This window comes from Carcharhinus amblyrhynchos, chromosome 10, assembly GCF_965287045.1.
Source record: "Carcharhinus amblyrhynchos chromosome 10, sCarAmb.v2.hapA, whole genome shotgun sequence".
In the NCBI taxonomy this organism is placed as follows: domain Eukaryota; kingdom Metazoa; phylum Chordata; class Chondrichthyes; order Carcharhiniformes; family Carcharhinidae; genus Carcharhinus; species Carcharhinus amblyrhynchos.
Window position 1 is genome coordinate 88,383,152 of NC_137333.1, and position 24,191 is coordinate 88,407,342.

General features: G+C 42.7%; 1 protein-coding gene across 1 annotated transcript in view; it reads left to right on the top strand.

Annotated features, from left to right (window-relative positions):
* The first annotated feature begins 1,464 nt into the window (after positions 1-1,464).
* The window catches only part of plekhb1 (pleckstrin homology domain containing B1), a 65,757-nt gene continuing 43,030 nt past the window's right edge, over positions 1,465-24,191 (top strand). The window contains exons 1-4 of the mRNA XM_080197540.1: positions 1,465-1,654; positions 2,104-2,256; positions 7,213-7,315; positions 20,294-20,333. Coding sequence (XP_080053666.1) covers positions 1,618-1,654; positions 2,104-2,256; positions 7,213-7,315; positions 20,294-20,333 — 333 coding nt within the window. The 5' untranslated portion in view covers positions 1,465-1,617. The remainder of the gene's footprint in view (positions 1,655-2,103; positions 2,257-7,212; positions 7,316-20,293; positions 20,334-24,191) is intronic.

Genomic DNA, 24,191 nt, shown 5'->3' on the forward strand with positions numbered 1-24,191 from the left:
GCCAGTTCTCAACCCATCTAGCCACCTCCCTTTGTATCCCACGAGCCTTAACCTTTTTTACCAACCTGCCATGAGGGACTTCGTCAAACGCCTTACTGAAATCCATGTAGACAAAATCATAAATCATAGCATAAATCATAGAATCCATATAGTGTTTAAGGAGGCCATTTGGCCCATTGAGCCTGCACCGACAACAATCCCACCCAGGCCCTATCCCCATAACCTCTCATGTTTACCCACCTAATACCCCTGACACTAAGGGGCAATTTAGCATGGCCAATCAACCTAACCCGCACATCTTTGGACTGTGGGCGGAAACCAGAGCACCCAGAGGAAACCCGCACAGACACAGGGAGAACATGCAAACTCCACACAGACAGTGACCCAAGGCTGGAATTGAAACTGGGTCCCTGGCGCTGTGAGGCAGCAGTGGTAACCACTGTGCCACCGTGCCACCCTAATGTCTTGTTTTTTTTTCTCTCCAGGATATCACACAGCAATGTCCTGGGGATTGATCTTCAATTCCTGGAGACTCCAGGCCAACCTTGGAGGATTGACAACCCTAGTTCAAATCCATATAATATGCATTATATATTAAATACATTTTATTTAATTAACCGTGATACATTGGCATCGAGATCGGAGAAATCTCAGGTATATAATTTTCATTTGGGACGTCAACTTGAACTGAGAATAAATATAAAATGTAAGGTTGGTGCAGTTGTATTAGTTAACACAGATCGCAGCAACATGCCAACTTCTGTTCACATTACCTGTTTCAGAGCTTCAACTAGTACTGACAAGGAGCCTTGGTTTGCATATTGGGAAATGTAGTTCTGAGCATGAGGAGGAGCAAATAAATCCAGTGCAAAAAGACTACAACTCCCAGGTACATAAAGCTGATACAAGGCTGAAAGAGTATCAATGTAGAGAGGAAAGTTTTGAATAGCCCAGTATTTGGAAAGCTCTGGATAAACACTATAGCAATTCATCACCTGCTTTAGCTTTGGAATATGTTACCTATCATGGTCTGTTCCAATTCTATATTTTGAAATCATAATTTCCTCTTAAACTACAGTCATAGATTTTTATTTATTTAAAAGCAAATGTATTTACACATTGGTGCACTTTGAATTGTACACTTTAAAATGTTGTTTACACTTTGAGACTAAAAATACAAAAAGAGTGTGATCAGACTGAGTTGATCTCATTTAAATAAAGAGTTAGAATATATTTATATGGTTGGGCATTTATTGAACATTATTACTCAGTTCCGGAATTCAGAAACAAGTTGAATTGCAAGATTAAATACAATTGAAAACTTCTTTTTAAATACCAGAGCCCAAACCCATTTAGCCGAGTGTGATGTGCTGCTTTGAAAAGCCACTTCGACCTGTTTTCTGGAACCTTCCTGACTTTTCTATTTAGAAGAGGGATCAAGCAGGGACAAATAAATCCCTAAATCCGATCATGCGGATTAGTATTTGAAGGAGAGGCCCAGTTTTTTTCTTCTCTTCTGAGCATTTGTTCACATAAATGTGCGAGAGAAGGTGAATTGAATTGCAAGCTGGGCGGATGAGGTGTGGGATCTGCTGATACGAAGACCCCTGTGTGAGAATGGCTTTGGTGAAGAGTGGCATGTTGTGGAGACAAAGTGAGTGTTTTGAAGGGATTAAGAATCTGCAGCATCTGCATTAATGTGGCTGAATTTAAATTTTGTAACCAATTGGAATTCTGTAACAAGTGTTTAAATTAACAAGTGTTTGTATCAATCAATAGCTGTAGTTAAATTGGCAATATTCAATTTTTTGACCGAAATTCATAACTTTTAAATTGAAAATGATGTCTCCACCCTTTCCAAAATTTTTAAGGAGAAAGGAATTTAACTTATTAGAAATTATTTATACTTAGCTACAGAATTTAACAACAGTTATAGAACTAGCTATAGAATTTAATACAGTTATAGGACTTCTTTTAGCCACAAAATTTAATAGCAGTGTGCAGAATGCTTTTCTTAAATTGCCAATTTAAATGGGAAAGACACAAAGGGCAAATGGAACACATTAAGAAAATCTATGTTATTTTCTTGATGTGTGTATGCAGGCACAATACTAAAACGGTGGAAGAAGAATTGGTTTGACTTGTGGCTGGATGGTATCCTTGTGTATTATGAAGATGAAAACCACCGTCAATTGGAAGACAGCATCCATCTCAGAATAAATTGCATAAATATAAAGGCAGGATATGAATGCATAGGTAAGTGTTATCTGTCACCTTGTCTATTTTACAATGTCATGTTTCAACAGTTAGCAATGATTCAGCTGAACATTTTGGTGGTTCAGGACGCCATTCGATGCTGACAGTTTAAAAACCTTGTTTGTGAAGTGTGTCCAGTCTCCCACTATAGCAATAGGTGGTGCAGTAAATTAGTATACTTGCTTAATATGGTAAGTCACAATAAACTTGCCAACTTGAGATAACTTTACATCTTTGGGCTGAAAGGGTTTATTTTCTCCTGTGGTTGCTTTTCTGAGGTTATTATAGAATCCCGTAATGCAGAAGGAGTAATGCCATTTGGTCCATCCATTCCACGCCAACTCTCAGATAGAGAATCTCAGCCAAGCCCTGTCCCCGTAACTTACATATTTACCCTGCTAATCCCCCAACCTACACATCTTTGGACATTTAGGGGCAATTTAGTGTAGCCAATCCACCTAACCTGCACATTTTGGACTGTAGGAGGAAACCGGAGCACCCAGAGGAAACCCCCGCAGATACGAAGAATGTGCAAACTCCAGACAGACAGTCACCCGAGGCCAGAATTGAACCCAGGTCCCAAGCGCTGTGGTGCAGCAGTGCTAACCACTCTGCCACCCTAGTTTGAGTTTATATGCATCATTTTGAACTGTTTCAATAATGATCTGACAGCAACTGTCTTCAGCAGCGACCTGAAACACATGCCATCAAAATCCACTGTCAAGCAAACCTGTGCAATAGTCCCCATACTATTTACGATCTACCTGACAGTGCTGTTAACCTTATTAAAAATCCACCAAGCTCTGGTGTGAGTATTAAATACACCCAGATGGATAACTTTAACCTCAGTCGCCTCAGTGCCAAAACTAAGCTGACCACCAGACACAAACTGATCTACAAATTGCAGGTGACTCCAGTGTCGTTGCTCAGGCTGCACCAGATTTGCAAACCACTCTCAATCGCTTCCATTCTGCATACAAGAAATTCAGCCTGCCCTTGAATGGTGTCAAAACAAAACTCATATCAACCCACATCTAGTCAGCCAAATATTCCACCTCCTTTTTATGTTAAAGGAGAGATTCTGGAATATGTTGAATATTTCTCAAAAGCCACCATGAAAAGAGGATAGGCTCAGCTACACCAGTTCAGCCTTCTACAAACTAAAGTTTATTTATTAGTGTCACAACTTGGCTTACGTTAACACTGCAAGAAGTTACTGTGAAAATCCCCGAGTCACCATACTCCTGTGCCTGTTCAGGTACACTGAGAGTGAATTTAGCATGTCATTTGGACTGTGGGAGGAAACTGAAGCACCCAGAGGAAGCACATGCAGACATAGGGAGAATGTGCAAATTCCACACAGACAGTCACCTAAGCCTGGAATCGAACCTGGGTGCCTGGCTCTGTGAAGCAGCAGTGCTGACCACTGTGCCACCCACCAGGCAGCAAGTAGTGGATAAGAGAACTCGACATGTCGACAAAGGTCCAATCAGCCAGAATTTTTAGGATAAAGCATCACTACCAATGCTGGCTGCTCCACTGAGCATTAATTGGCTGGGGCCGGAACTTCTGCCCCTCACTCAGGGGGCTGGTCCCACCTTAGAGAGCTGCCAACCAATCAGGTTGACCAGCAGCTCACCAGTCCCAATAGTGCCAGAAGGTGCAGTGAACAAAACGGGAAGTACAAGCTTTCACTAGAATCTAAGGCCCAGGCATCCAAGACCAGGTAAAGTGTCGCTGGGTTGGGGGGGAGGTGGAGGGAGGGCTGAGGTCTGGGTGTTGGATGGCATAAGTGGTGAGGCTGTTGGTGGCTAGGCCAAGAGGGGAGGGAGCACCCTTGTAAGGTAAACCTTATCGGGTTGGGGCACCCAAGGTTTAAAGAGGGCCTTTGAGTGAAGTGCCCCTCACCTCCTCCCAACCAAGGCCTTTGGGAAGTCATAGGGGGAATTTTACAGCCCCCATCACTCCTACTGCTACCACCACCACCACCTGCACACACATCGCTTGGGGGCGGGAGAGTGGAGGGAGGGGTGTAAAATTCTGTCCCTAGTGTACAGAACTGTTATCATCACCACATGCCTGCACTGCAGCGAGAGCTGGATTCTGTATCAGTGCACATGAATGCGCTAGAGAAATTTCGTCAGCATTGCCTCCGCCCCCTCCTTCAGATTCGTTGGAAGGTCTGTCAAACAAATGTTAGTCATTCTTGAAGCAGCTCCACAAACATTCAGGCAAAGCTCCTGCAAAAGCAATTTAGATGGACTAGACATCTAGTGCATGCCAATGGTCACAATGTGTCACCCTCTCCAAATCCTGATCTCTAAATTCTCAAATGGCCAGCGTTTCAGGAGAGGACGTCCTGCCCCATGTGTCCAAAGATCTGTTAGATTTAAAGACATTTAAAATGTGTCTTATTATCCTTGGCCTATAATAACTCAAGTAAAGTTTAAAGTTTATTTATTAATGTCACAAGTAGGCTTACTTAACACTGCAATGAAGTTACTGTGAAAATCACCCAGTCACCACACTCCGGCACCTGTTTGGATACACTGAAGGAGAACTTAACATGGCCAATGCAATTAACCAGTATATCTTTTGGATTAAGGGAAGAAACCTGAGTACCCAAAGGAAACCCTGCAGACACAGGGAAAAAGTGCAGACTCTGCGCAGACAGTGACCCAAGCCAGGAATTGAACCTAGATCCCTGTTGCTGTGAGGCAGCAGTGCTAACCACTGTGCCACTGTGACAGAACATGGATTTGGCACTGGCCTTAAAATTCTGGAACCTCGCATTTGCTATTGGCAATTATTTAAAATCAGGTTAAAGACAGGTGGTGGACTGGGCAGTCTGATTAAAGTTTTTTTTGGGATAAATACACCTTTTTCAACAAACTTCACCAAGTTACCACTCTTAATGATTTCATAATTTAAAACAGAAATTTTAAAAAAGATCTGTTTTAAAACTTGGTCCAATTATTAAAACATGTTTGTGGCGTGTGAACATTATCGGCAAGATCATTATTTGTTGCTCATCTCGACTTTCCCTTGAGAAAATCTGTTGAACAGTCGCAGTCCATGTGTTGTAGATACACCCACAGTGCTGTTACGAAAGGAAATCCTGATTTTCGACCCGGTTATAGCTGAAGGCTAAAGGCTGAGTATTGTATGTTTTAAAATTCTGGGTTGTATGAACGAAGCAACAACAACACATCCATCTGCAGAGTCATATTGACCAATAAACCAAGGCAAAATGTCATTGCTTACATGGTGAAAATAAATTATACAGCGTTGCAATCTGGAGTTTTCCACATGATCCTCACATAATAGATGTCCCATTTCAGTTTCATTTTTCACCATAATACAAGGAAAGTAATGGTGCTTGCTGTTATTAAAATGTAACTTGGACACCCAATTCTGGGGGGTGATTCTCCCATTCTGTTAACACAGCGGGCCGGGAGATTTGAGCGTCAGCTGACTCGCGGGATTCATTAATTCATTAAAGTCCTTTAGGGAAGGAAATCTGCCATCCTTACCTGGTTTGGCCTACATTTGTCTGCAAAGTCACAGTAATGTGGTTGACTCGCAACTGCCCTCCAAGGGCAACTAGAGATGGGCAATAAATGCTGACCAGCCGGCGATGCCCGTGTCCCATAAATGAATAAAAGAATTTGCGCTGGGCATCCGGGCCCGAGCGCATCTCCCAGCCTAAGTTTTTTGGCCTGGAGGAATCCATGCTGAAAATGAGCATAACAGATATTAGCACACGTTTACATACCTTTTAAATATAATTAGTGGATCTACAACTAGAATCTCCATCCCCACTACCGTCTCCCTCCACTCTGGCATGATTTCACACTGGCGGCGGATCACAACTGCTGTGTAAAAAGTCAGGAGCTAACGTGGCAGCATTGGACAGTTGTCCCTGACTGCTCAAAGATGTATAGGTGGATTAGTTATGGGGTTATGGGGATAGGGCGGAGTGGTAGGCCTGGTTAAGATGCTGTTTCGGAGAGTCGGCGCAGACACAATGGGCCGAATGACCTCCTTCTGCACTGTAGGGATTCTATGGATTCTATTGAGCCTCCAGTCAAACATGTGGTTTTCCCATTTCCCACATTCTATGTTCTTGCAATTTTCATTTGCGCTGTACCAGGTACTTAACAAAATCTGATTGTCAGAGAGTTTTTCCAGATATCTCAGTGGGCACGAATTCAAAGAAACTTATGAAAAAAAGAATTTCTCCAATGTTCCCCTTGTTTTATAGCAGCAAAAGTCTGATGGGCAGACCCTAGACTGGAGATGGCAGTTTAGGATTGATCTTGTCTGGGGGTAAATCCATCATTTACAGGACAATATTTTAGCTAAGATTTGTTTTTATTCATTCATGGGACATGGGCATTGTTGGCTGGCCAGCATTTGTTGCCTATCCCTAGTGCTGAAGGGCAATTGAGAGTCAATCACATTGCCATGGCTCTGGAGCCACATGTAGGCCAGATCAGATAAGAACAGCAGATTTCCTTGCCTGAAGGGTATTAGAAAACCAGATGGGTTTTTCCGACAATTGACAATGATTTCATGGTCATCGGTAGATTCTTAACTCCAGATATTTTTTATTGAATTCAGACTCTACCATCCACCATGGTGGGAATTGAATCTGGGTTCCCAGAGCATTACCTGTGTTTCTGGATCAATAGCACCAGGCCACCACCTCCCTTTTAGCTAAGATGTGTGTATCTTAAACCCAACTTCACTTAAAAATTTAGTGCAGGACATAAATGTGGTGTAAACCAATGAAGTTCTGCAAGCTTTTTGAACAATGCCGGCCCTGAACAATATGTTCAAAAAGCTAATCTTGCAAACTGACTTCCATAGAAACAACTAAAGCACAACAGAGCACACAGTTCTGTCTTTTACCTGTTTATTATTTTTACTATTATTAAACCTTTTCTTCCACAGAGGGCTTGCCACCTGAACAGAGCAGTAGGGAATGTATGATAATAATCTATCTAAGGGATGGGTCAAAACTGGCACTCTGTGCAGACAGCTCTGATGATGCATTGTAAGTATGATCATTCCTTTACCCTTTCTACATCCAGAAAATTCATGTATCAAACCCAGTCTAATACCTTGTCTGCTGAGTGTTGTGAAGCATACTGTGAGCATAGTAAATCTATTGCGTATGCTGCCCAGGGAATAAGGAATCATTGATTCATTCAAATGCTGGCTAGAAAATGATATTTTATTCCGCATATTTAGTAGGAGCTGATGACTCTATAGCCAGAATTTTACCGCCTCACCTGCTCGAGGCTCGTAAGATCCCACCCGAGGCCAACGGAAAATGCTGTCTGCTAGCCTCACCCGCCTTGATTCTGGGGCAGGCATGCTGGTAAAATTCTGGCATATGCCTATGGTTCCCAAAACTTTCCACTATTAATGTTTTCCTTGTATCATGTCTTATTCTGCTGCAGATTAATTGACAAGAGACCGATCAATATGATTAATCAGCAACTCATATTAATGTTCTTTCAAACCACTACCAGGACAATAGAAAGCAAACCTGCTGCATCTTGGTCTTTTCTTTTCACTTTCTCCTTCTTCCCCGGATCACATTCTTGATTATTCAAGGGTCACCAAGCCGCAGCGTGTGCCATGATTTTTCTACAGGGAAGGGCAATAAAGCAGACCCCTGGTCAACCTGAGCTGGAAGAAGATCCAAGCTTTGCTTTTGGTGTTATTTTGGCCCACATACTAATTGTCTTGCCAACTGAGCTAATTGGATTCCTTTTGCATTTCCAACTGGCACATCCAGCATATTATGGACTTGCAGCCAATGCTTCAAAAAAAAGGACACAAACATGTTATTAAAATGTGATTGCTGCAAATCATGAAGCTATAGTTAAGAAAGCCCACCGACCCCTTGACTTTCTCAGGAGGCTAAGGAAATTCGGCATGTCCACTACCCTTCTCACCCACCTTTACAGATGCACCACTGAAGGCATCCTTTCTGTATGTATCACAGCATGGCATGGCTCCTGCTCTGACCAAAACCGCAACAAACTACAAAGGGTTGTGAACGTAGCCCAGTCCTTCACCCAAACCAGCCTCCCATCCGCAATGTTGTTGACTCTCAACTGCTCTGAGGCAACTAGAGATGGGCAATAAATGCTGGCCAGCCAGCGACACCCAAGTCCCATGAATTAATTTAAAAAATTCATTAACTCCCGCTGCCTCGGAAAAGCAGCCAGCATGATTAAGGACCCCACTCACCCCAGACATTCTCTCTTCCACCTTCTTCCATCAGACAAAAGATACAGAAGTTTGAGGTCACATACCAAATGACTCAAGAATAGCTTCTCCCCTACTGCCATCAGACTTTTGAATGGGCCTGCTATATATAAAGCTGATCTTTCTCTACACCCCAGCTGTAACGTTACATTCTGTTCCCTTTTCATTCCTTCTCTAATGAAGGGTATATTTTGTCTGTATAATGCACAAGAAACAATACTTTTCACTATATACCAATACATATGACAATAATAAATCAAAATCAAACATGACCTTTGACTATTGAGCTACAGTCAGTATCAAGTCCTAGGCAAATAACTAATTAGATATGAATATTCATAGCAATCCACAGAATTCAACATCTCCTTGTCTTTTTTTTAGTTTGTTCATAGGATATGGGTATTGCTGGCTGCTCAGAAGCATTCTCCAGCTCTTAAGTACAAACATCACCCGCTCTCAATTCATTCTGATACAAGACCTGATTTACTCTTAAAGGGACCAGCATTGTTCCTTAAAGGGACTAACATTGTCACTGAACTCCATTGCAATACGAGCCTGCTGAAAGTGGCAAGCACGGGGAAACCCTTTGCTTCAACCAAATGGTGGCGCCATCTTGAATTTCAGCAGCTTTGTAAAGCTGAACCTACACTTCAAAATATTTTAGTCATGCATCAGCCCTTCCTGGTCTTATCCAAGACCGAGTTCAATCACATGATTGAGGACTTTGGAGAAAAACCTTTCTTAGATATATGATAGATTCAGGAGGGGATATAAAGACAGAAGCTGAACAAGTTAACATGCTACTTCATTTGATAGGACCAATACGGACGACATTGTTGCTAGATATGGAATTGACGCATTATCTGTTAAATTTGAAGAAGTATTAAAATCATTCAGTGTTTATTTTGGCCTGAAATGTAACAAAATCCTTGAAAGGGCTGAACTTTATAAGTGTTTCCAGTAGCCAGGAGAAATTGTCAACTTATTAATGAACTGTACAGAATGGCTGTAGGTTGCAAATATAGAGACTAAAATCTGAACTTATCAGGGAAAGAGTAATTGTAGGAATAGTGGACAACACATTCTCAGACAGGCTGCAAATGAAGGAAGGTCAAATCCTTGAGAAAGTTATCCAGATTATTAGGTAACCATTAGGTACTCATTACAAGAAAGATGTGGGAGCTATTGAAAGGGTGCAGAGGAGAGTTACAAGGACGTTGCCTGGATTGGGTGCCATGCCTTATGAGGATAGGTTGAGGGAGCTCAGTCTTTTCTCCCTGGAGAGACGAAGGATGACAGGTGACCTGATAGAGGTTTATAAGATGTTGAGAGGTATAGATCGGGTGGTTTCTCAGAGGCTATTTCCCAGAGCTGAAATGGTCGTTATGAGAGGACACAGTTTTAAGGTGTTGTGGAGTAGGTACAGAGGAGATGTCAGGGGTAAATTTTTCACTCAGAGGGTGGCGGGTGAGTGGAATCGGCTGCCATCAGTGGTGGTGGAGGCAAACTCATGGGGTCTTTTAAGAGATTTCTGGATGAGTACATGGGATTTAATGGGATTGAGGGTTATAGGTAGGCCTAGTAGGTAGGGATATGATCAGTGCAACTTTTGGGTCGAAAGGGCCTGTTTGTGCTCTGGTTTTCTATGTTCCATCTGAATTCTATGTGCAGCACAAACCAATTTTAAGAGGACGAAGTAAATTGCAGCACAAAGGAAACCCACAGTCCAATTAGGTAAACAGCACAGAAACAGGGATACTCCAGGCCAGGAGAACAATACCCTAACTGAACAGTAGAGCAATCATGGCAGCATTGTGGAGCAATCCTGCAGTTTAGGCCCAATGTTTTCATTGTAACAGAAATGGAAGCTTCAACAAATTGTGAAAGGCCAAAATATCTAAGCTTACAGAAGACCTGAAGATGACTCAAGAGGTCAAAATTGTACACCCAGAGGACACTCAGCCATGCTTCTTGGATAATGTGAAAGACCTTGGAGAGAAGAAATTTTGTTTACCAGCCATGTCACAAAGTTTAAATTGGACATGGGAGCCAGTGTTACAGTCCTGTCAAACAAAGAATCTTGGCTTTGACCAAGAGACACACCACTCTGTGGACCAAGTGGAACTTGATTTCTGATCATTGACATGATTCTGGAACTGCTAAGGTCTGAAGACAATTAAATCTTCAAGCTGATGCACGATATTCGTAACCCCGTCCTTTTCTCTCTTAGCAGAGATGCCTGTATGGCCGTGAATCTCCTCAAAATGGCAGAAGATGTCAAGATAGCCACTGTCTTAATTGTCCAAAATTGCACGTTCCTGAGAGCTCTAACAAGAAAGGGTATTCTAACTGGGACTTTGGCTATGAACTGTCTTTGTGACATATGCCAGAAGACCCTCATTGACCACATCAACTAACACTCCAGATGGTTACCATGATGCCCTCAGGGAGGAGAGACAAGAGAGCAATGAACAGCTTCAACCTCCGGGTCCGCCAACTCCCAGGCAGCATGGCAGTGCCACAGAAGATGCTGGAACCAAGTAGTAATCGTCCATTGTCGACAGAACACCACACAGTCAAAAGCAAAACAGAGATTACAAGAAAAATCTCATCCTGACAGGAATGACTACCTTCCATTGCAGTGGTGAGTAATAATGACATGCTTACAAGCACAGTGTTCATCTACCCCGTAAGAAACAACATCACCTATTACCAGAACTGTGGATTTGACAAGGAGTGGCTTAATATGAAGGAATGGAAAAAGAGAAGGAAAAGATAGCCAGGACAAATTCTAAAACAAAAGATTTTACCTGGAGTAAATAAGCCTCCCACTCCTTTGACATTAGTGCGAAAGAGCTATGGAAGGATTATAAGGCTTTCAGCATTATAAGGCCTGAACCTATGAACTCAAAGACTTGAAGGAGGGGGGGGAGCGATATGATAGTCATAATGATGTAATTACCTGGGGTAGAGTTGAATAACTTGAAATATGTTGGATAAGGACTTGAGGGAGGTGTTTCAAAGAATCCCTACAGTGCAGAAGAGACCATTTTGACTCATCAAGTCTGCACCAACTCTCTGACCCAGTATCAGTCCCACTTCTCTGATCTATCCCATAACCATCACATTACCACTGCTAATCCATCTTACCTACAGATCTTTGGACATTAATGGGCAATTTAGCTTGGCTAATCCACCTAACCTGCACACCTTTGGACTGTGGGGGGGAACGGAGCACTCAGAGGAAGCCTACGCAGACACTGGGAGAATGTGCAAACTCCACTCAGTCACCCAAGGCCGGACTTGAATTGTGAGGCAGCAATACTAACCACTGCGCCAGTATAAGGGTCTGACATGAGACTGAGTACAATATTGCCTACGCAGTGATGTAAGAGAACACATGACCCACGCCTAGGGTCTGTCTAGCATTGGACAGAGTCATGTTCACAAGCATGCATAGAGACAGCACATAACTTGAATCTTTTACTGTATCTATGTTCTTGCAGTTAATAATTATATATAGCTAACCTACTTAAGACTCAAAGATTTCATTAAGACCAAACCAAATGGCATCCAGCACCCTACAACATTCAGGAGGGGGCTGAGATGGACCATTCACTCTGCACTTTTAGCTGAACATAGCTGCAGTTTCTGTTTTGCCTTTTGCACTGATATGTTGGGACTGTAGCAGGCGGGAACCTGAAAGGTATTCAAATTCACCAATTTAAATATAATTAGTGGGCTTGAAACCCTTTAGGTTTTCTGCTGGAGTGGGCACACAGACCCAATTCAGGAGAATTGTGGCCATAATGTTGTCATTTCTGACAGAAACACTGCAGCTTTTTTAAAAAATTCATTCGTGGGACATGGGCGTCGCTGATTGGCCAGTATTTATTGTCCATCCCTAGTTGCCTGTGGACAGTTGAGAATCAACCATATTGCTGTGGGTCTGGAGTCATATATAGGCCAGACCAGATAAGGACGCAGATTTCCTTCCCTGAAGGACATTAGTGAACTAGGTGGGTTGTTCCGACAATCGACAGTGGTTTTGTGGTCATCCGTAGATTCTTAATTCCAGGTATATTTTATTGAATTCAAATTCCACCATCAGCCAAGGCAGGATTGGAACCCAGAACATTAGCTGAGTTCCTGGATTAATAGTCTAGCAATAATACCATTAGGCCATTGTCTCCCCAGTGAAATAAATGTTGGCCACATTAGTCTGGCAGTCACATGTTGAAGGTTATTCAGTGCCTGGTGGACACAAAGCTCCGTAGTGTGCTAACGCTGTGAGCATGTGAAGCCTATGCATCGAGTGTTTGACGGCTTAGTGAGGGTACAAACTCTGTTCAGGTTAAAGGAATGCTTGATTAATGCAGCTGGAAATCTGAAAATTGCCTCCATCACTCAATGCTCCGTATCAAACAAATGCATCGAGGGAGTGCTGTAAAAATAGTTTTATTTCCCGTCGCCACTGACTGAGCCTGTCTTTGAAACAGGGACATCCTTTATTGCTACACATCCTCTTGCTTGGCTGCCAGAAGCTGAACAGTGAAGGGGCTTTTCTGGTCTGAGCCATTTTTCTCCCTTCAAAAATGTTTCAACTTCAAGGGCAGCTCACCATCTTTTGATGACTGCTGGTGCCTGATAATACAATTCCTGACCTGTGTGGCATTCCCAGCAAGCCAGTTAAGGTGGGTAATATATGCAGTGTTACTGGGGTCACCACATTTCAAAAGCAAACAAAAATTAATGCAATTAAATCTTCTGGGGTGATTCTAATTTCCACAATTTCCTTACCTGCACACCCAGCACAGAATGGTCTGTGCCAGAATTTGTTAAATTTAATGCACAATATCTCCTTCACAATTTAGCCATTCCATATCTGTTTTCCAAAATTTGCTAGCACAAATGTATACCATGTTCTCCACATTTCACTGACTAACAAACCTCAAGAAGTGAAAGATTATTATGGATTTGGGCTCTGGAATGTACTTGCGGCATTTAAATACAAATGTCATTGTGTCGCTAAAAAAACCAGCAAAAAGGTTAATTTAAACAAGGCATGTTTGACACTTCAACCTGCTCCTTTCCCAATTTCAGGCCAATTATTATATACATATTCTAAGGACATTTCTCATTTCTAACATCACACTCCGGATGTGGAGATTTTACTGACTGAAATGTGCATCCTTTAGAAAGGTCTAATGATTGTAATTTGCAATGCATGGTGTTAAATGGGTGGATTTTATGTAATTGAAACATACTTTTCTGTAAATTCATGGCATACCAGTACTGGGGAAAGAAGGAACTGTACTGTTTGGGCCACATGGTGGCACAGTGGTTAGCATTGCTGCCTCACAGCATCCGGGACCTAGGTTCGATTCCCAGCTTGGATGACGGTGCGGAGTCTGCATGTTCTCCCTGTGTCTGTATGGGTTTCCTCTGGGTGTTCCAGTTTCCTCCCATGTGCTGGTTAGGTACGTTGGCCAAGCTAAATTCTCCCTCAGTTTACTTGAACAGTTGCCAGAATGTGGCGACTAGGGAATTTTCACAGAAACTTCATTGCAGTGTTAATAGAAGCCAACTTCTGACACTAAAATAAATAAAAGTTGGCTTTCATCTGAACCATGCTGGGATGAGTTTCAGGCGAGTCAGATAGCTCGGGCTGTAGAGAGAAAGTTATAAACTAAATAATGAAGAGAGACTTCATGTAAGAAGAAATGTGGAACATTAAAGAGAAAGAGCAAGATAATATTGCAAGGTAGCAAAACAGGTATTGGTGATCAGAGTGTGACAGGAGGAAATAGGACATTCACTCATGAGAGTGCACCAGCAAATATTGTCAGAGTAGGGGAAAATGACTAAGTTCACAGGGAGGGGAGGAGGATTCAGTTGCAGGGAGATTTAGAAATCCAAACATAATTTTAAAAATGTATTGATGTGGGTAAAAACAAGCTGAGTGGCTCAGGAAGGAACAGAGAGTTTATGGTAATAGTGTATCAGGGAGTAATATCCATACAGGGGATAGTAGTGCCAAAAAAATCACAGAATCTACAATACAGAAGAAGGCCATAGAGTCTGCAATGTCTCTCTGAAAGAACATTACACCAATTCTCACTCCCTTGCCTTGTTCCCATAGCCTTGCAAGTTCCTTTTCAGATAGCAATCCATTTCACTTTTGAACACTTCAATCAAAACTGCCTCCATCACCCTGTAGGAAGTTCATTCCAGACTCAAAACACCCTCTGGCTGAACTCACGTTAAAAGAATTCATCCACAGGCACATTTCACTCTTAAAGTCGCAGCGTTGGGACCCTGGAGTGTCAGGACCCTGGAGTGTCAGGACACTCGGGACAGCCCCAGCAGCGATAGCCTGGAATATATATATTCTAAGGACATTTCTCATTTCTAACATCACACTCCTGATGTGGAGATTTTACTGACTGAAATGTGCATCCTTTAGAAAGGTCTAATGATTGTAATTTGCAATGTATGGTGTTAAATGGGTGGATTATTATTGTTTGCATGGGAGCCTGGGTATTTCGGCATTGGCATCGCCACCATGAGCGAAAGCTGGTAGGCAGGGGAAGCCAGCACAAGGAACAAGATAGCGATTAATCCTTCTTCTAGAAAGGTAAACCAGAAGATCACCGAGCCCATAGAGTTGGCTTTGCCATTAAAAGCAAATCAATTGACCATCTCAGAGACTCCCCTTGTGGGATAAATGAATGCCTTATGACCTTTTTACTCACCCTAGCCCAGAGCCAATGCACTACAGCCTTCAGCACAAATGCTCCATCACTGAAATCTATAGTCTTCACCAAGCCATATGAGAGCATGGGCCTTACATCCATTAGACTAAGGTCTTTTACCAACGTGTCCCGCTCACTGCCCCTCAGTTATTAAAATCCACAATGAGGTCTTGGACAACATGGATCACTTTCCATACCTTGGAAGCCCACCATCAACTAGGGCAGACAGACATCAGCGATGAGGTTAAACATTACCTTCAGTGGGCCAGTGCAGCCTTTGATCGCCTGAGGAAGAAAGTATCTGAAGACCAGGCCCTCAGGCCTGGCACTAAGCTCATGGTCTACAGAACATTAGTGATATCTGCCCTCCGATATGGCTCAGAGGCCAGACCTAGGCAGCTCGAAACCTTGGAGAAGTACCAATGGCACTGCCTCCACAAGAGCCGACAAATCCACTGGCAGGATAGGCACACCAACAACAGTGTTCCCGCTCAGGCCAACACTCGCAGCATCGAAGTATTGACCACCCTAGAACAGCTCCGCAGGGTGGGCCACAACATCCGCATACCTGACACAGGACACTCAAAACAAGTGCTCTACTTGGAGCTTCAACACAGCAAGCAAGCCCCAGGATGGCTTCAAAAATACCCTCAAATACAAGTGCAACATTCACACTGACACCTGGAAATCTCTGGCCCAAGACCTCCCAAACTGAAGGAAAAGCATTTGTGAAGGAGCCAAGAACAAGTTGAAGGCCCCCCCACCGCCCATACCCCTGATGCCCTAGGGGCCAGTCCTGCCTCCTACTTCCCAGTGTAAAATCTCTGTGTTGTGCAGGTGAGCTGGAACCCGGAGGGAATCCCTTATCCCACCCTTTCAATTTCATCCCCGTCCCCGCCTCACCTAAAAACCCACCGAGCGCGGGAGTTTAAAGTCGTGATCCATATTTCGGATGGCAGCACGCAGAACTCAGTAGTGGTACAAAAATGATAAATGCACTAAACTTTTTTTCACTGAATTACATATCAGCAATTTGTGAAAATCAAAGCACCAAGTTAAATAAGGAACACAACTTGTAATTGCAAATGTTTTAATGGTAATTTCATTTTATCATAATGGGCGGCAAAAAAGCAACATAGGAAAAACCTGCTGACACAGTGAGAAATAGAATCTCAAATACACTGCCTGAGAGTGTGATGGAGGCAGATTCAATCGAGACACTCAATTGAATAATTATCTAAAGAGGGAAAAATTGCAGGGCTATGAGGTAAAGGCAGCGAAGTGGGACTGGATGAGTTGCTGTTGCAGTGAGCTGGCATGGAAATGAAAAACCGAATGGTCTCCCGTGCTGTAACCATTCTGTGATGCTGTGAATCCCTGTAAGTGTATTTGCAGGGCTGCAATGGCACAGAGCTTGCATCCAAAACTGGTCGAATGTAGGTCATGGGCCTCATTATTGTTTAGGCAAGCAGCCAGAGCATGACGTACCTCTACAGGCAGCTGTCCTATTTTAAAAAGACAAATATAGCACCACTTGCCTCGCTGGCAGTGCCTAAAAGTATATGCTGGAAGGGAATAGAGCTGGTGGGCAGTAAGTGGGAAGACTGTTGAGTGGTACCACTAAGTTGGGGGTGTTCTGCTGCTGCTTCTGCCTCCACAAGCAATTTTCAAAAAGTTTTAGAAGAAACCTTAGTGCCTGTCAAAAAATTGCAACTGAAGCTGGCTCAGCTCCTACTCTGATCATTGCCATTGAATATGGAGCCTAAAACACACCCCTGATTTATATATGGAAGGGACCTAATGTTCCTTCATATTGCTGCCAAGGATGCCTGGAAGATGGCCCAATCCACTATTGGGTCGTAATCAGTTCCAGTTTCTATCCCATTAGCCACAAAATAGTTTTCAGCATACAATGCACAGCACTTCGTTAAAACGCTCACTGATTTTATGTTGTTTTCATAAGTTTATAAGTCCATCAGGAATTTCAGATAGTTGGAGTCAATCAGGCTGAGTCAATATTGCTTTGTGAAAGGGAAAAAAACAATTAGACAATTTATTGGAGTTCTTTGAAGGAGGCACATATGCTGTGGATAAAGGAGAACTGGTGGATGTACTTTACTTAGACAACCAGAAGGCATTTGCTAAGGTGCCACATCAAAGATTATTGTGGAAAATAAAAGCTAATAGTGTAGAAGGTAACATACCGGCATGGATAGAAGAATGGCTAGCTGGTAGGCATTAGTAGGTACAAATTTATCTTTTTCTAGTTGGTAGATGTAACATGGGGTGTGGCACGAGGATCAGTGCTGGGGTCTCAACCTTTTACAATTTTTATGAACGACTTGGATCAAGAGACTGGTGGTACAGTTGCTAAATTTCCTGATGACACAAAGATAAGTAGGAAAATAAGTTGTGAAGAAGACATAAAGAATCTACAAAGGGACATAGGCTTTGGAGAAGGTACAGAAAAGATTTACCAGGATGTATGGAGGGCATTAGCTATGAGGAAAGATTGGAGAAACTTGGTTGTTCTTACTGGAATGACGGAGGTTGAGGGGCAACCTGAAAGAAGTCTACAAAGTTATGAGAGGCATGGACAGAGTGGATAGTTAGAAGCTATTTCCTAGGGTGGAAAGTCAATTATTTGGGGGCATAGGTTTAAGGTGCAAGGGGCAACGTTTAAAGGAGATGTACGAGGCAAGTTTTTTACACAGAGGGTAGAGGATGTCTGGCACTCGCTGCCAGTGGAGATAATGGAAGCAGATACGATAGTGACTTTTAAGGGGCAGCTTGACAAATACATGAATAGGATGGGAATAGACGGATATGGTCCCCTGAAGGGTAAGCGGTTTTAGTTCAGTCGGGCAGCATGGTTGGTGCAAGCTTGGAGGGCCGAAGGGCCTGTTCCTATGCTGTAATTTTCTTTGTTCTTTTGTTCTTAAGTCAGTGGACAAAGATTTGACAAATAGAATATTATGTGGGCAAATGTGAAATTGTTCATTTTCGCAATTAAAGAAGCTAATTATATAAATAGTAAGAGAATGCAGAGCTCTGAGATGCAGAGGGATCTGGGCATCCATGTGCATGAATCACAAAAGGCTAGTATGCAGGTGCAGCGAGTGATTAGAAAAGGTAATAGAATATTATTATTTATTGTGAGGGGAATTGAATATAAAAGTTGGGAGGTTATGCTTCAGTTGTACAAGGCACTGGTGACGCCACATTAGAGTACTGTGTACAGTATTGGTCTCTTTATTTATAGAAGGGTGAAAATTAATTGGAAACAGTTCAGAGATTTATTAGACCAGTACTAGGAACAGGCAGGTGAGAAAGAGAAAGGTTTGGCCAGTCTAGTTTTGCATTCACAGGAGTTTAGAAGATTGAAAGATGTCTTGATGGAAACTTTCTATAGAGGTATTGACAGGATGGAAATGGAGAGGATGTTTCATCTTGTGGGAGAATCTAGAACTTGGGGTGACTGTTTAAAAAAAGGGTCTTTCATTTAAGACTCAGATGATGAGGACCATTTTTTCTCTCTGAGGCTCATGAATTTTTGAAACTCCCTTGCTCAAAAGGTGATGGAAGGAGAGTCTTTGGCCAGAATTTTACCAGCACATTCATTCCTATTCCAGGGGTGGGCGGGATTTGGAGAATGGCATTCTCCGTTGGCCTTGGGCAGGATTGTAAGAACTTTGGGCGGACGTGCTAGTAAAATTCCGTTCTGTGAATATTTTGAAGGCAGAGCGAGATAGATTCTTGATAAACAAGGGGGTGAAAGGTTATCAGGGTAAATTAAAGTTTATTTGTCACAAGTATTCTTACATTAATGCTGCAATGAAGTTACTGTGAAAATCCCCAAGTTACCGCTCTCCTGTGCCTGTTCAGGTACCCTGAGGGAGAATTCAGCATGGCCAATGCACCTAACCAGCACATTTTTTGGAGTGTGGGGGGAAACTGGAGCACCCAGAGGAAAGCCACACAGACAGAGGGAAAACATACATACTCCACACAGACAGTGACCTAAGCTGGGAATCGAACTGGGGTTCCTGGCGCCTTGAGACAGAAGTGCTAACCACTGTATCACCATACCAAGGTTAAAATCATTTTAGAAATGATCTTATTAAATGGCAGAGTAGGCTCAAGAGGATGAATGGCCTACACCTGTTCCTAATTTGCATGCTTGAATATAGAGGCGGAAACAAAACCAGAGACATTGGGTGAAATCTTCCCCTCAGAGCTGATGACAATCAAGTGGTCTGCTTCATCCTGGATGGTGTCAAGCTGTTGAGTGTTGTTGGAGCTGCACCCATCCAGGCAAGGGGAGAGTATTCCATCACACTCCTGACTTCTACTTTGTAGGTCAGTCAAATATGGCATGATGGCGTTGAACGTCCGGCCATCATTTTAAAACAGCACCCAGAGAAGCATCATCAGTTCCCCGCAAGCCAGTGGTATTAATCTGCCTGCCTGAGAGACACACATTTTGACCTTGAACTGCCACCTCTCCCCACCTGCCATGCATGGATCCCTCGAGCTGCTGCTACCCTTGTCCACCTTTGGACTTCAATTACCTGCTGTCCCTCAATATCAGTGAAGGTGTTGCCACAGCGCAGGGAAGGCTTGGCTTCACGATTTAGCGATGGCTCCCTGCAGATTCTCCTCTGGGTCATCCAGAGTGGTGGGAGGTCACGTTTCATTGGGCCAGTCAGGAGCTGACCCCAAATAAAATCCCACCCCCAATCCAGATTGCGCTGTTGTTCCAACAAAAGAAGGAGTAGGAATTTTAGGCCTTTGATACTTCTACTTATGACATTTGTTTGCTGTCAAGTAAAATGATTTACAGTTCAAAAATACAGTTTGGTTCTGTAATAGTCAACAGATTCTTCAGATAAATTTTTCCGAAATCTTATGTGTATTTTTTTAATAAATTATGGAAAAATTCTACAGGATCTCACTATAGCAACTTGTGAAAATTAATTTGTTCTTGTGTGTGGCAGGGCATGGAAGCTGGCCTTCTTGGAAACTAAATACAGCCCGGTAAGAATTCTCTTCAAAAATAAAACTTAATTTGCTAATTTACGCCAAAGTTAGTTTTTTCAGATTGCATTGAACATTACTTAGCCATCGAATAGATGTGAATGAAAATGTATGTCTATGAATTAATTCAAATTTGGATGACCCAATCAGGGAGACCAGAATCCGAATTTGAGTCAGACTGGTTATTATATGCCTGCCACATGCAGTCATTTTTTTGATACTGGGACTGTGGCCGCAGTTAATGGTTTCTGTGGAGTTTGATGCATGATCACCAGTTCTGAATTCTACTGCTGAGTTCCCATCCCCATGGATTGAACCAAAGTTATAAATACAGAGCCTCTTTGTCTCCTGCTTGAATCTGCGCACTTAGCTTTGCTCACCGCTGGCTAATTTGTCATGTTTGTAGACTGCAGCTGGAAGTGTCTGCTTTTTTGTGAGATTAAAAATACATTATTGTAATCCTAAATTGTGTGTATCTTGCAAGCCTCCTATTTTGCAATGTGTTCAGTCTTTTACATTATCTTCTGAACTGTTATATGGATTGGATTGCTCCTCCTGCTGTGACACCTTGATTCATATTCATGTTTCTCCAGACTGTGATAGACAATGACTGCATCCATCGTTTTACAGTTTCCAGAGATAATTGATGGGATTGTAAAATGTAATCCCTGAAAACTGCCACAATCTCTGTCTGTCCATGTAATTTTTTCACTTGTCCAAGTTTGAAGTATACTTATTAGTGTCATAAGTAGGCTTACATTGACACAACAATGAAGTTACTGTGAAAATCCCCTAGTCGCCACACTTTGGCACTTGTTAGGTTACACTGAAGGAAAATTTAGCATGGCCAATGCACCTAACCAGCACGTATTTTGGACTGTGGGAGGAACCCGGAGCACCCAGAGGAAACCCACATGGAAACAACAGACACAGGAAGAACATGCAGACTCTGGGGATTTTCTAGAGCGATTAGGGGATTTTCACAGAAACTTCATTGCAGTGTTAATGTAAGCTTACTTGTGACACTAATAAATAAACTTTAAGGCAGTGACCAAAGCCGGGAATTGAATCCAGGTCCCTGGCACTGTGAGACAGCAGTGTTGACCACTGTGCCGCTGTGCTGCCTCAGCAAGGTTTGCTAATCGGGACTCAGTCAAGCAAATAGAAGAGGCAGGAGCCAAGAAGTATCTCAGCCAGTATGGAAATTGGACAACATTGAGCTCTCTTCGCCATCTGGGCAAGCTGGTCTCACGTCATTGAGAAAAAGCATTTTGCTTATCGGTCAACATAGAGACCTTAACTAGAAGCAACTGATGATTATTTTGGTTGTTTGGTATGTAGGGTACTCAGTTTTCCTGCTGAGTGATAAAAATCTGTAGAAGCTGTCATCAATCATTAGTTTCCTCATGCAAAAGATTAAACCCTTTGGGTGGAATATTCCTGTCTCGCCTGCCACAGGAATCATAGCGGGTGGGACACAGACCATGCAAGTTCCGTTGACCTCGGGCCTTGGGGCAAGCATAGCTGGAAAATCCCACCCTTTATTTACACTATACGTGTGTGAAGTACAGTCTTGTAATGGAGTTAACTTGTTGGTACATTGGGTCGCAATTAGCATAAATGGAGGAAACGTTTTTGGTTCTTTTACAGTGTACTGCTGCAGGCTTCAAAGAATCATACAGGGTGCTTAGCTCCTTGTTGTGAGCCTTTAGTCGGGCTCAATGCCAGACATAGCCAGGAACAGCTCACAGGGGATTTGTACTACAGCAGATGGAATATTTGCTACAGCAACAACAGTTTTTGTATTCATTTAGTTTTATAGATTTTTTTTGGCCACTGGCACAATAGATTTTGGCTACCAAGGCAAAAAGCTTGAGTTGGGAAATTTCCTGATTTGTCTAATGTGTCCAGGTGAAAAGTATCCCGTAATGTGCGGGTTTCACTCTGGCGTAGGACAAGGGGGAGAACGAGTCAAACCCATTGACCTTGGAAGTAGAGCACAGGTGGCCATGGGGACAGGCTTCTTAGAATGCCTGCCTCACTTCTCTAGGGCTTTGTTCTAGTTTATTTTTTACAAGGTATTAAATACTTGAACCCTCACATGTCACACTTTCTCACCCACCCACATCCATGACCCTTCAATACCCTCATGCCAGCTCAATGCCCCCAGCCACTCCTAGTGGTCCTCCATTCCCCCCATGCCAACTCATGTACTCCACCATCCCCCCATTGCTCCTCATATCGTCCACACCAAATTCCATATCCACCAGGAGCAGACCTCAAGAGTCCTGAGGAGATGAAATAACTAATTTGTAATAATCTAATATAGCTCTCACTGCTACACACTTGGTGATGGAAAAAATCCCATTCTTTGTGCCCATTCAAAGCTTTTAAATATTTTGAGGTGGTCAGTTTCGTATAAAAACAAACAAACTTCTATTCAGATCCCACATCAAAAATGGTTAATCTTTAAATACCTTTCTAAGCTGTCAATCAAACTGTAAACCTAGAATCCCCTGCAGTGGTAATTGTAGCTTTTGAAATTCAGCCAAACATTCATAATGACATTATGATGGCTCTTGGGGAAATGTCAACAAAGAGTGCTATTGAAATTGTATGACCTGATGTTGCTTTTTTTTTCTAATCTATGTCTATTAATCTAAACAGTTCAACTTTTAACTCTCAGTGACCCTTTTTTTTAGTTTAAAGAGCTGGGGATTTTAAAAAGTTCAGATCATGAAAATTATACAGTCCATAACCACGTGGGTTTCCTCCAGGTACTCTGGTTTCCTCCCACAGTCCAAAGATGCGTGGGTTAGGTTGATTGGCCATGCTAAAAAATTGCCCCTTAGTGTCCAGGGACGCGTAGGTTAGAGGGATTAGTGGGCATAATGTGTAGGGATATGGAGGTAGGGCCTGGGTGGGATTGTGTTTGGTGCAGACTCCACCTACTCCATCAATTTGTGATTCCCACACTGTGGGTTAAGGCACTTTGAACCACCACTGGCCAAACTTGGATCTATCAGAAATGGGGATGGGACTTGCAAATCCGAGTCCCACCCGTCATTTTTAAAGGTTTGTAGTGCTTTCCCACATGGGTAGAAGGAGAAACATTGGGTTCAAGATAAAGGGGAAAATTTTTAACCCCCTCCCCATCAAACCTCCCCCTCCCTCCAACTCCAAATGCTGAATTGATGATCTAAATTCTTCTTTTGCACTATTTGTGAATCAAGAGAAGAAATCATGTTTCCCCAAAACTCATCCCACTCCTACTCCAGCCCACTGTTTACTTTCTAAACACAGTACAATCTATTTACCCTCCCCTCCCCGACCCTGACATTCTCAATGTGATTTTGGTTCCTTCCCCTGCACTACCAGACTTAGCTACCATCTTCTCCTAGATTATTTTCCAGCCCAAGACAGGTTGTCAGTCTCACTGGCAGCCAGTAAACCTGTTATGATCAGACAAAGAAGGTCCTGCTGTTTAAATTTGGAAAAATCTTCAGGGAACCCTTTCTTCCAGGTTTCTGTCCAGAAATCATCCCCACAATTCTCTTCCAAACTCTGAATTATTCTCAGGCCCAAAGTGTCAGGGTAATTTTGACTTTTGGTTGCTCTTCATATTGTCTCCCAACTTGTCTTCATTGAAATTAAAGGTAAATGATATCAGGATGGATGTGGAACAAGCTGTCCATTCACTGTCCGTCATTTTACATCGCTCCAAGTCAAAATGACCCCTCCTCTCTCTCTCGGCTTTTCATAGAATCATAGAATCCTACAGTGTAAAAGAAGGCCATTAGGCCCATCGAGTCTGCACCGACTGCAATCCCATGCAGGCCCTATCCTCATAACCCCATA